At 42.3% G+C, this 12905-nt stretch overlaps 1 protein-coding gene across 1 annotated transcript in view; it reads left to right on the forward strand.

Moving 5' to 3' along the window:
• Positions 1-12905, forward strand: part of LOC107108207 (cytosolic phospholipase A2 epsilon-like) — a 91414-nt gene that overhangs the window by 45823 nt on the left and 32686 nt on the right. The window contains exons 7-9 of the mRNA XM_015408612.1: positions 7222-7264; positions 8885-8948; positions 10027-10187. Of these exons, the coding sequence (XP_015264098.1) occupies positions 7222-7264; positions 8885-8948; positions 10027-10187 (268 nt within the window). The remainder of the gene's footprint in view (positions 1-7221; positions 7265-8884; positions 8949-10026; positions 10188-12905) is intronic.

Here is a 12905-nt window from a genome sequence, read left to right on the forward strand (position 1 = left end):
CATTGATGTTGCCAAGACTCTCAAACTGCCCCCATGGCTCATTGAAAGGGCTCAGCTGGAACCTCATGGAAAAGCCAGCCAGAAACTCCTCAAGCAGGCTGTTCCTGGGAGCTGTTATACAAATATGGACCAAGGACCATGAAAAGAAGGAGGAGGAGGAGGAGGAGATTGGATTTATACCCCGCCCTTCACTTGGAGTCTCAGAGTGGCTTACAAACTCCTTTCCCATCCCCTCCCTATAACAGACACCCTGTGATGTAGGTAGGGCTGAGAGAGCTCTTTCAAGAACTGCTCTTGAGGGAACAGCTCTGAGACAACTTGCGACTGACCCAAGGTCATGCCAGCAGCTGCATGTGGAGGAATGGGGAATCAAATCCGGTTCTCCCAGATTAGAGTCCATGCTCTTAACCACTACACCAAACTGAGCCATGACTATGTTTCTTCAACTACAGTTTGGGATGTGAGGTAACAAGAGTGTGGATGGGCACCACAGCAGATTTTGTTAAGGGAAGGCATAGAATCTAATCTCAAAGATGAATTTGAAACAAAATAGAACTGAGAGGCCCAGACAGTTCTGAGATGGTGGGGCGGGCTGTGCTACTAGAGAGTGCAAGTGAAAGACCATATTGTTAATTAATGTCCCTTTACTCATCCCTCATTCCTAAGTAGAAGACTAGCACAACAGGCTAATCTTTTGCCTGGTCTGCTGTGTTAGTGCCCCCCACCCCCGAGAGGTTTTTTAAAAATGAGGCAAGGAAACATTAAAATGACATCCCTGCCTGTGGACTGAAGTGATGTCGTTCACCTTAATGTATAAGATTCTGTCCCCTTATTTTGTTGCATGTGTAGGCTAGATCAAAATTAACTAATTCTCATATATCCAATTGTGAAATAAGAACCAGCTTTGGATCGTTGGACTGGATCCTTCCTGTGGGTGAAGGCAGTTGACTTGATTCAGTCCTTGCATGAAACTGTAGCCTCAAAGACTTGCCAAGAATATGAGTTCTGATCTCAGGACACACTTCCTTGTTTGAAAAAAAATATCCCAAAATCATCACAACAGGTTGGAGTTTTCAGAATGTGCTCTGTCCTGGTCAAGATTAGGGTTGCCTTGTCCCTCCTGGCAACTGGTGGGGGGTAGGGGGGGACTTACCAGGAGTGTGAGGAAGGCCCAGGCTACATTGCCAATGACATGGTGACATTGCTTCTGGCAAGTAACACAAGTGGCATCATCATGTTGTGGTGTCACAGGTACGCTCTAGTGTTTGGGCAAAAACTCTATGGTAAAAATTGCTTCCGATACATGCCAGAAGTGACATTGCCATGTTGCTGGTGACATAGCCTGGGCCTCCCTCCTGCTCCTGGTAAGTGGTGGTGGGAGGTGCCTGGGGCAGATGATCCCCCACCTCCATTGGGGGCTGGCACCCCTAATCATGATGAATGTTCCATCTTATTTGCCAGGGAATACTTAGTTTTGCTTTACTCAGTCATTGTCTTCCTCTGTATACCTGTCATATATCCCTTCCCTCCTTTTCTTCCTTTCTTTATTGTTGTTGTCTTTCATTCCCTCTTCTTTCCTCTTCTCCTGTTCTTTCATAGGGCTGGGTTAGAGGAGCAAACACAACAAGGACCAAAGCACTGAGAATGCATGCTAAAGTCTGAAATCTGTCTATTGGCAAACAAACAAACAAACCCAAAGAGCCAAGCACACAATCCCTGTTGTAGGAGGTATTCTCTCCCCCCCCCACCCACCAGAGGGTTTATTTTGGGACAGAGTGAGACAACCAAATGCCTTTGGGAGGAGTGTATTTGATGTCTGCGATTTGGTAACATTTGGAACAGAAAGGTGGCAGTCACATGCGCGAGATAATGTGGGGGGAAGTGAGGCTATCTGCTCTGTAGGAATTTGACCCACGGTTAAATGATCACACAGTCCTTGGGAGCTGTGGGGGCAGCCCACCACTGCATGATCAGACACAACCACAGGTGAATTGGATTTTTTTTTTGCTGCGTGTTTCTGGTGTGCTTCAACAAGGGATCGATGATTCGCATCTCCAAACTGAGTGCTCCCTATGCAGTGTGCAATGATGCGCATACCAAAATAGGGGAAGAAAACAATGGCATGGAGTCGGGATGGCCTGATCAGACCATCCCAATGCCATGGGAGCACACTGGAGCGATCACACAGGGAAAAGTCCATCTCTGGCCCGTAACAACCCGTTTGCTACTGGACTTTCCCTAGTGTCTTTTTACTTCACTTCTGCAGCAGAGCAAAACAGGTTGCTGACGGGAGCGCCCCAGATGTTTGCGTCTGATCGTGTCCTTTAAATCCACCTGGCATTTGCCCCCATGGTGCGGCTAATTGTGCGTGTGATCGCAAGTTTAGTTTTAGCAGCACATTCATTTTGATTACAGAGAATTCTTCCCAGCCATGAAAATGTTTTATTTTTTCCATCTTGATAAATCAGTTTGTATTGATCTCCATGTTTTCTGGTAGTTATTTTTAAAAATATTACCGTTTTGCCCAGTCACATTTATTCCAAAATATTTAAGATGATCAGTGGCTGGTGAGCACTCTGTGCTCTTTATAATCTTTTTTCTTGTTATGTTAAAATTTTCGTTACCATTTTTGTCTTTTTTCTGTTAATTTTATAGCCTGATAAGGATCCAAATTCTTTGATACATTAAATTACATATTGCAATGCTTTTGGGGGATTCAAGACTGTTAGAACCACATCATCTGTGCAGCTTTTATCTCATCCACTTTTATTCCCTTAATTATTTTGGCTTGTTTGATTTTTATAGCTAAAATCTCTATTGCTAGTATGGACAATAAAGGGGATAAAGGATATCCATGATGTGTTCCTTTTTAAATTGAAATTGCTTGTTTGTTGTTGTTGTTCAGTCGCACAGTTGAGTCCGACTCGTCGCAACCCCATGGACCAGATCCCGCCAGGCCCTCCTGTCTTCCGCCATCCTCTGACGTTTGCTCAATTTCATGTTCGTTGCATCTATGACACTGTCTAACCATCTCATCCTTTGCCGTCCCCGTTTTTTTTGACCTTCAATCTTTCCCAGCATCAGGGTCTTCTCCAGTGAGTGCTCCCTTCTCATTTGGTGGCCAAAGTATTTGAGCTTCAGTTTCATTATCTGGCCTTCCAGGGAACAGTCAGGGTTGATTTCTTTTAGGATTGACTGATTTGATCTTCTTGCAGTCCAAGGGACTCTCAAGAGTCTCCTCCAGCACCATAGTTCAAAAGAATCTATTCTTCGGCACTCGGCCTTCCTTATAGTCCAACTCTCGCAGCCATACATGACTACTGGGAATACCATTGCTTGGACCATGCGTATTTTTGTTGGCAGGGTGATGTCTCTACTTTTTATCATGCTGTTTAGGTTCACAATCGCTTTCCTCCCAAGGAGCAGGCGTCTTTTAATTTCATGGCTGCAGTCACAGTCTGCGGTGATCTGGGATCCCAGGAACGTGAAGTCTGTCACTACTTCCACGACTTCCCCTTCTATTTGCCAAGGAGTGATGGGGCCGGATGCCATGATCTTAGTTTTTTTGATGTTGAGCTTCAAGCCCACTTTTGCGCTCTCCTCTTTTACCCTGAGCAAGAGGCTCTTTAGGTCCTCTTCACTTTCAGCCATTAGAGTGGTATCATCTGCATATCTGAGGTTGTTGATCTTTTCCCCAGCAATCTTAATTCCCACTTGTGATTCATCCAGGCCAGCATTTCGCATGATGTACTCTGCATATATATTAAATAAGCAAGGTGACAATATACATCCTTGTCGTACTCCTTTTCCTATGCTGAACCAATCAGTTGTTCCATATCCGGTTCTAACTGTCGCTTCTTGGCCCTTATACAGGTTTCTCAAGAGACATGTGAGGTGGTCTGGTACTCCCATCTCTTTAAGGCCCTGCCATAGTTTGTTGTGATCCACACAGTCAAAAGCTTTAGCATAGTCAATGAAGCAGAAGTAGATATTTTTCTGGTACTCTCTTGCTTTCTCCATAATCCAGCGAATGTTGGCAATTTGATCTCTAGTTCCTCTACCTCTTCGAAACCCAGCTTGTACTTCTGGTAGTTCTCTATCCACGTACTGTTGAAGCCTAGCTTGTAGGATCTTGAGCATGACCTTGCTAGCGTGTGATATGAGTGCAATTGTGCGATAGTTTGAACATTCCTTGGCATTGCCCTTCTTTGGGATTGGAATGTATACTGACCTTTTCCAATCCTGTGGCCACTGTTGCGTTTTCCAAATTTGCTGGCAAATGGAGTGCAGAACTTTAACAGCATCATCTTCTAAGACTTTGAATAGCTCAGCTGGAATACCATCACCTCCACTAGCTTTGTTGTTAGCAATGCTTTCTAAGGCCCATTTAACTTCACATTCCAGGATGTCTGGCTCAAGGTCAGTGATTATACCGTCGTGTTTGTCAAGGACATTGAGGTCTTTCTTGTATAGTTCTTCTGTGTATTCTTGCCATCTTTTCCTAATCTCTTCTGCTTCTGTTAGGTCCCTACCGTTTTTGTCCTTTATCATGGCCAGCTTTGCATGGAACGCTCCCTTGATTTCTCCAATTTTCTTGAAGAGATCTCTAGTCCTTCCCATTCTATTGTTTTCTTCTATTACTTTGCACTGTTCATTCAGGAAGGCCTCCTTATCTCTCCTTGCTGTTCTCTGGAAATCTGCGTTCAGTTGGGTAAATCTTTCCTTTTCGCCTTTGCCTTTCGCTTTCCTTCTTTCCTCTGCTATTTGTAAAGCCTCATCAGAAAGCCACTTTGCTTTCTTACATTTCTTTTTCTTTGGGATGGTGGTGATTGCTGCCTCCTGTACGATGTCACGAACCTCTGTCCATAGTTCTTCAGGCACTCTATCTATCAAATCCAGACCCTTGAATCTATTCTTCACCTCTACTGTATATTCATCAGGGATGCGATCTAGGTCAAACCTGAATGGCCTCGTGGTTTTCCCAATTTTCTTCAGTTTAAGTCTGAATTTTGCAATGAGTAGCTCATGATCTGAACCACAGTCAGCTCCAGGTCTTGTTTTTACTGACTGGATAGAGCTTCTCCATCTTTGACTGCAAATTATATAGTCAATCTGATTTCGGTGTTGCCCATCTGGTGATGTCCATGTGTAGAGTCGCCTCTTAGGTTGTTGGAAAAGGGTGTTCGCTATGACCAGTGTGTTCTCTTGACAAAACTCTGTTAACCTTTGCCCTGCTTCATTTTGCTTTCCAAGGCCAAACTTGTCTGTTATTCCAGTTACCTTTTGACTTCCTACTTTAGCATTCCAGTCCCCTATGATGATGAGGACATCATTTTTTGGTGTTAGTTCTAGGAGGTGTTGTAGGTCTTCATAGAACCGGTCCACTTCAGCCTCTTCTGCATCAGTGGTTGGGGCATACACTTGAATTACTGTGATGTTGAATGGTTTGCCTTGGAATCGGACAGAAATCATTCTGTCATTTTTGAGATTGTATCCCAGTACTGACTTTTGCACTCTCTTGTTGACTATAAAGGCCACACCATTTTTTCTATGGGATTCCTGGCCACAGTAGTAGATATAATGGTCTTCTGAGTTAAATTCGCCCATTCCTGTCCACTTTAGTTCACTGAGTCCTAAGATATCGATGTTCAGTCTTGCCATCTCATTTTTGACCACGTCAAGCTTACCTTGATTCATAGATCTTACATTCCAGGTTCCTATGTAGTATTGTTCTTTGCAGCATCGGACTTTCCTTTCACCATCAGACACATCCAGAACTGAGCGTCCTTTCGGCTTTGGCCCAGCCGCTTCACTCTTTCTAGGGTTACTTGTACTTGCCCTCTGCTCTTCCTCAGTAGCAAATTGGACACCTTCCGACCTGAGGGGCTCATCTTCCGGCGTCATATCTTTTAGCCTTTTGATACTGTCCATGGGGTTTTCTTGGCAAAAATACTGGAGTGGGTTGCCATTTCCTTCTCCAGGGGGATCACTCTTGGTCTGAGTTCTCGGCTGTGGCCTGTCCGTCTTGAGTGGCCCTTCACGGCATAGCCCACAGCTTCATTGAAATACTCAAGCCCCCTCGCCACGACAAGGCAGTGATCTATGAGGGGGTAATTAGGCCTGTTAATTAGGCCTGCATATATCGAGGAGCCCACACTCTTCAGAGATATTAACTTTGTACAACCATTCTGTGAAAGAGACAGATGGCATAGCATCAATGTAACTAAGCTATAGTATCATTGAGTATACCCGCACTAAAAGGCAGAAGTAAACCTAAAAAAAAATAAAATCAAAATTTTCACATACAGATATGCTCTTGGTTGTTACTCTGTTCACAGTGTGTGGCCATGTGTCAACAAAAATTGAAGGGAATCTAAGGGGGAATCCTAGGAGGCCTAAGATAGTTGTTGGAGGGGAGGAAAGATGATGCATGTGAAAACCAGCTGGAAATTCTAGAAGGGAGTGGTAAGAGAGGAGGAGGAGGGGAAAAGTAAAAAAATCTGAATGCAACAAATGAAACAAAGAGGGCATATCATGGATTAATACATATGCAACCAGTAATATCTTCATGTGTTGATAAAGTTCCCAAAATGAAAATCTAGAGTGTCTCTCTTTTCCTCAGCTGTTTGTGAAGTTGATGCAGAGAAGCCAAGCAACATAAAGCCCAAATAGAATGGAACAATGTTTGATGGGAAAAAATGACCACCTGGGGTGTGTGAGAGAATTTTGCAACATTTTGATATTGCACTTCATTTCAGACACTTAAGAGCATCCTCCAAAATAATGAAATCTGTGAATGGCTTCAGTAGCCATGGAAAATCACAAGCTGGCTGACACTATCAGTCCCAGTCTTCAAAGGGAATGCTGCTTTTCTGTGCAGATCTCGCTTGCTTAATTGGGACAACCTTTTCCTAGCATCCTCTTCCTTCTGTTCTTTGCTTTATCATAGAAAGTATACGATGAAGAGTCTGAATGCAAGCATACAATAAAACTATACTACCATTAATTTCTACTGCCTTCATTTTGTACCTTAATATCCAAGCATCACACGTGTCCTCCCAAATTCACTATTCCACCTCAGCTGGTGAAACAGGAATGTTAATTACAACAAGGCTTTGACAGTGGATGAGATTACTATGGAAAGGATTTTGCATCTGAAAAATGCCATAGCAAATATGAATAAATAATTTTGATGTTTCTATTTTTAATTTTGTTTTTCAGCCCAGGCTATTATGAAAACATTGTCACAAATGGAGTACTGGTGGTAAATATTATTCTTTTCTGTGTTCTTCCCTAAAACCACTATCACACACAAAATACAAATACAAATACAAATACCTTTATTGACATAAAAACACACACAAAATATGTCATCTTGTTCTGTACTCAGTAGGGAGGCCTATTTGCTGTTGTTGAAGCTGTCCAGAGGGACCAGGCGAAGAACCCATAATTTCCCCTCTCTTTCCTTTAGTTGTATGGTATTTGTTTTTGTGAGTGGTAAAAAACCCCCTGCAATCCAGATGTTATTCTGATCAGTAGCTTCTTTTGCCATTCATCACTAGCCTTAACCGCTCTGTATCTCCTCACAGTAAGATTGGAGCCCTTTAAATGTTCCCAATCCCATCAGGAATCTCTGACACAGAAGGAAGTCACTGTCATAGATGACTTCTTGTTGTTGTTAGAAATGACCAGAATGACTTAAGAAATCACTTCAGAATGATGTGAGTCACTTAATGACATCTGGATTACACCATATTATGCTATGAGGATTCATGACTATGTGAAAACTAAGCAACCCATAATCCTTCTTGACTGATTATACTGGCTTTGTACGTGCCTTCTACTAAGATTGGGTCCCGTTATAGCCTATTGCTTTTGAATAAGAACAACTTGAAACATGGCAGCCAGCATCCGGACTATGTGTCAATGGCTTTTTATGGCTTATGGAACTTCTGAAATGTCTACTCCATGATGAATTGCACGTCAAATTGGACTTTGATATTACAACCCTACTGGAGTGAGACACAGTAAAATACTTGGGACTTTATTTTTCTTTCCATTTATTCTTCTTTCTGTATCTTGGTTACACCTTGGCCAATATTGTTATATAATTATATTTTTGCATTATTGAAGTATTATTACACATTTCATATATTCGTTATCTCTAGTCAGTGGTTTTTGTGCTTTGTTCCTATGTGAAAAGTAAGGCTATTTGTTGTTATTAATGAAGCTGGTCTGATTCATACGTATGATCTTCAAACCTCATGAGGCAGTTGGATGTGACAGATTGACAACATTTTATAGTTCCACGATTCACCCAGAAATATTAAAGATTTCTTATATGATAGGTTGAAAAATAAAGCACCACTTTCGACAGCTCCACATAGTCGATAGTCCTCATACACTTGCCCAGGGAATAGTTAAGACATCTACCAGTTCACAAATGAGTTAGAGTTGCCTGGAGGTCCCATTTCTGTGAATGCCCAGAAGGATGGTGTACACATAGCCATCCCGATATTCTTGATGGTGCCAACATTTTTTTTCCTGAGCTGCTGCCAATATGGAAATTAGTTGCTTTATTAGCTCTTGCAAACCCCCCTCCACCTGACTGTGGCAAAAAAAGAATTTGAATGAATAAAGAGAGTAATAGACAAGAATGGTTGGGAGAGGTCTTGCATGGGATTTGACACTGTAATGTTGTGGGAAGAAAGGTAAAGAGGCAGGAAAACTGAGGAAACGTGGTGGGATGAAGGAAATTGAAGAAATCCAGTTGATGCTGAATTTCACATGTTAATTTAAAATACTTGGTGGGATATTGGTCTGTGGTTGGTTAATACTTTGATAAATGGATAATTGACCTAATTATGTCCTGTTATTCTTACAGTCACGTGAACTTTCTCTTCTGGAAATCAAAGTGAATACCAAGAAGCTGAAGCGACAATACACACGTGAGGCTGCTGCATCACTGTGTATATATTGGTTTGAACGGATTCTTAGCTTACAGGAGCATGTATAATCTTATCTATTTTTGCTCTCTTTTTTACTTTTAAGTGTTTTAAGAGATTGTATACAGAGTTTCCTATTTCACACACTTTTCATATTTCACAAGGTATGCATTTATTTTTCCTGACTGATGGCCCAAGTGAGCCCAGTCTTATAAGTCCTTGGAAGCTAAGCAGGATCAGCCCTGGTTAGTGCTTGGATGGGACACCACCAGGGAAGTCCAGCATGGTGTAGTGGTTAAGAGTGGTGGACTCTAATCTGGAGAACTGGGTTTGATTCTCCATTTCTCCACATGAAGCCAGCTGGGTGATATTGGGTCAGTCACAGTTCTCTTAGAGCTCTCTTTGCCCCACTTACCTCACAGGGTGTCTGTTGGGGGGAGATGAAGAGGGAGGGAAGGTGATTGTAAGCTGCTTTGAGACTCCTTAGAGTAGAGAAAAGTGGGGTATAAAACCAGCTCTTCTTCTCTTCTTCTACACAGAGGCAGGCAAAGGTGAACCATCTCTGTCTCTTGCCTTGAAAACCCTATGGAGATAATTTGATTAGGAAACTCAGATTTTAGTAGTATCTCTGTCTCACTTCTTTTGTATAAATCCATTCTGTTCATGGGATTCTTTATAAATTGGGCTTAGATTGGGTTGACTCACTATATAGAATGAGTTGCCCATTGGATAAAAGGCTCTTTACTTCTTCACCCAAAAGAGTAATTAACACATGGAATTCACTGCCGTAGGAAGTGGTGGCAGCTACAAGGATAGACAGTTTCAAGAAGGGTCTGGATAAACATGGAGCAGAGGTCCATTAGTGGCTATTAGCCTCAATGTATAAATGGAACATTATGTCTGTGGTAGTGGTGCTCTGTATTCTAGGTGCTTGAGGGGCAACAATGAAAGGGCTCCTGATAGCACCTAGGTTTTGGTCACCAGTTTGACACAGTGATGGCTTAATCCCACATGGCTTCTCTTATGTGCTTTAAACAAACAAGTGAATAGATACTTAATGTTTCTGTTGTCCTTTGTTTAGAAGGTGATCTGACACTTACAGTTAAGGGTTCCTACGAAAACGTGCAAAAAATTCCTCTGACTCCTGATACCTGTAACAGAAATCTCATTAGGTTTCATTGTATTAAGAATAATGAATCAAATTTGGAGGTCACATTACCAAAGAAGATGGAGTGGTCAAAGGTATTGTTCTGTTCTTTGAATTGTAAATTTTGGGTACAACAAATGAACACATGAAACTTTCTTATACTGAACCAGATCTTTTGGTCCATCAAAGTCAGTCTACTTACACTGGCAGTGGCTCTCCAGAGTTTCAGGAAGAGATGCCATGAATTGAACCTTGGACCTTCTGCATGCTATGCAGAAGCTTTACCACTGTGCTATGCCCCTCCCCAATAATATCCAGGTTTAGTTTCCTTTTGATAGGAAATCAGAAGGCACTAGTGTCATTGTAATATTTGGTTTATTTACAACTAAAGTCCAGGCTGAGGAACAGAAGACTTCCTTTCAGGACAGCAGATCTGCTACATCAGATTCCCCAGAGAGCCATACTGTGTGCCCCAGGATGCTTCAACCTTCAGCCAAACCACAGGACATCTTTTTCTGCAAACCTGGGTTCCCCCCCAGACTTATAGATCCCCCCCATCTGTCCCTGGCTCTGTTGTATAGATTTTTTTATCCTCAGTCTATGGGCTGGTTCAGAATTATGTGTATACAAGCAGGGGACCTGAAAGGACTGTTGGGGGGCACCTCATTTTCCTCTCCCCCATTATTTCCTCTTTTCTTTCCCTGAAAGCCCGCATAGCCTCTCCCCTTTTCCTGCTTCCTTCTCTCCTTCCCACTCACCAGAGAGCCTACTATTATGTGGCTTCCTGTCTTCAGCTTTCTTTCCTTCACTCCCCCTGGTGACCTTTCCTTGGGAAAACTCCAGACCATCGTGTGGTGCTAACCACTGGGCTTGGTTGAGTTTTGTGGTGCTGGCCAGAGTGGTCTCAGTTGCAGGATGAGGACTTGCAGGGGGCACTTCACTTTCACCTATATCCCCCTCCCCCAGGCTTCCCACGTACTTACCATGATTCAGTGGGGGACACAGACATCTTTGCAGGATCATTCCCACGGGGACAACAGACGCGGCGCACCATGCCGTCGCCAGGAAGTGATGCTGGGCGATGGCATGATGCGTTACAGGGAGGAATGGTCCGGCCGGGGAGCATGTTTCCCCTGCCGGATTGCGGTAAGTACTTGGGAACCCTCCTCTCCCCACACTATTTCCTCCTTCTCTACTTCTGGTAGCACCCATATCCCCAGCTTTCCCTGTTTCTTTCTCTCCTTTCCATGCACCAACCAACCTACCTCTTATTTGCTCCCCCATCTTCAGCTATATTTATTATTAATTTACTTCATTTATGCCCACATTTCTTCAGAACAGGGACACAAAGGAGCTTACATAGCTCTCCTCTCATCCATCTTATCCTCACAAAAAACACTATGAGGTAGATTAGGCTGCAAGTATATGATGGAGTCAAGGTTAACCAATGAGCATCCATGGCAGAGTGGAGGTTTGAACCTTGGTGTCCCAGAACCTAATCTGACACTCTAACCACTATACAACACTGACTTTTGTGAAGTGGCTGCTGTTGAACAGTAGCAAGCAGCCAAGCTTGGGTAAATTGTACAAACTGCATGGTACTAAGTAGTCTGGTGGGGTGTGTGTGTATGCATGTATAAAACTCTCCTCACCCTAGGAGTGTGGAGATTATCTTCTCTAAACTCTGATGTCTCCTTAAATTATCTGCATACAATTAGCTGTTCAAATACATTCATATTTTCTTGTTGTTTCTCCTGCTTCCCATCACGTAAATCATTACAAGTATAGCAGTGGGAACCATTCACAGTAATTGTAACCCCACAATGCATCGCGCCAGTGGTTGTTTGGCAGAAATTAACTTTTTTTTTAAGTCCCCCTAAGGGGAAGTTTTTATTAGGGTTTTTTTCCAAAAGACTACAAACTATAACCGAAAATTAGGGGAGGGAAACTACAACTATGGAGAAAGGAAAGAAAACCACTAATAACTAAAACCCCAAGAATAGGAGATCATAACAACATCTTATACAAATGTTAGTCTTAAATGCTATTATTACTTTGAACATAGTCGGTTATGATAAATTATTTATCTTTCTACCCATCAATCTATCTGTTTAAGAAACCCCCCCAGAGCATCCCATAGTTATTATATGCTTTTCAGGCACAATTCAGAGTCCTTCAGCCTTTATTTTTTTAATCTTTTCTAATCCTCAATTTGTATGGACTTTTTGGGGCAGACGCCCCCTTTTTGGAGATAGAGTCCTCATCAGAAGATGTCGAGCCCAGTTTGCCATCAGATTTGCTTTCTTCTTCTTCCTTCTTGTCCTCTGCTGGCTTCCCCAGCTGTACTCTCAGGAACTCACATGCTTTGAAAACAGAGTCAATCTTTTCTTTTTTATCGTGGAGTTTGAAAAATGATGTCTTCTGGAATTTGCCATTTGTATCCAATTCCATTTGTTTGTAGAAAAAGGATTAAATCTTTGTATTTCTTTCTCTTCTGTCTTATTTCAAATGGGATATCTTTTAAAATCCTGATATTATTGTCCCCAATTTTCAAGGGTGTTCCCATAGTTGCTTTCAAGATAGAATCTCTTACATGTCTCTTCAAGAATCTGACTACTATTTCCCCAGGCAGATTATCCTTCTTAATGTATGAGGAATAGGACCTATAGACCACATCCATCTCGCTGTGAAGATATTCCACTTTAAAATCTGTAACTGGGGCAAGTTTGCATTTTCTTGATTTGATATAATAATATGTACATGGTTAAATTTATATATTGGAGAGGAAAAAGCAAGGCTGGCATTTTGCAAAT

Source organism: Gekko japonicus, unplaced genomic scaffold (assembly GCF_001447785.1).
Source record: "Gekko japonicus isolate JY-2015 unplaced genomic scaffold, Gekko_japonicus_V1.1 scaffold1710, whole genome shotgun sequence".
NCBI classification, from domain to species: Eukaryota; Metazoa; Chordata; class Lepidosauria; order Squamata; family Gekkonidae; genus Gekko; species Gekko japonicus.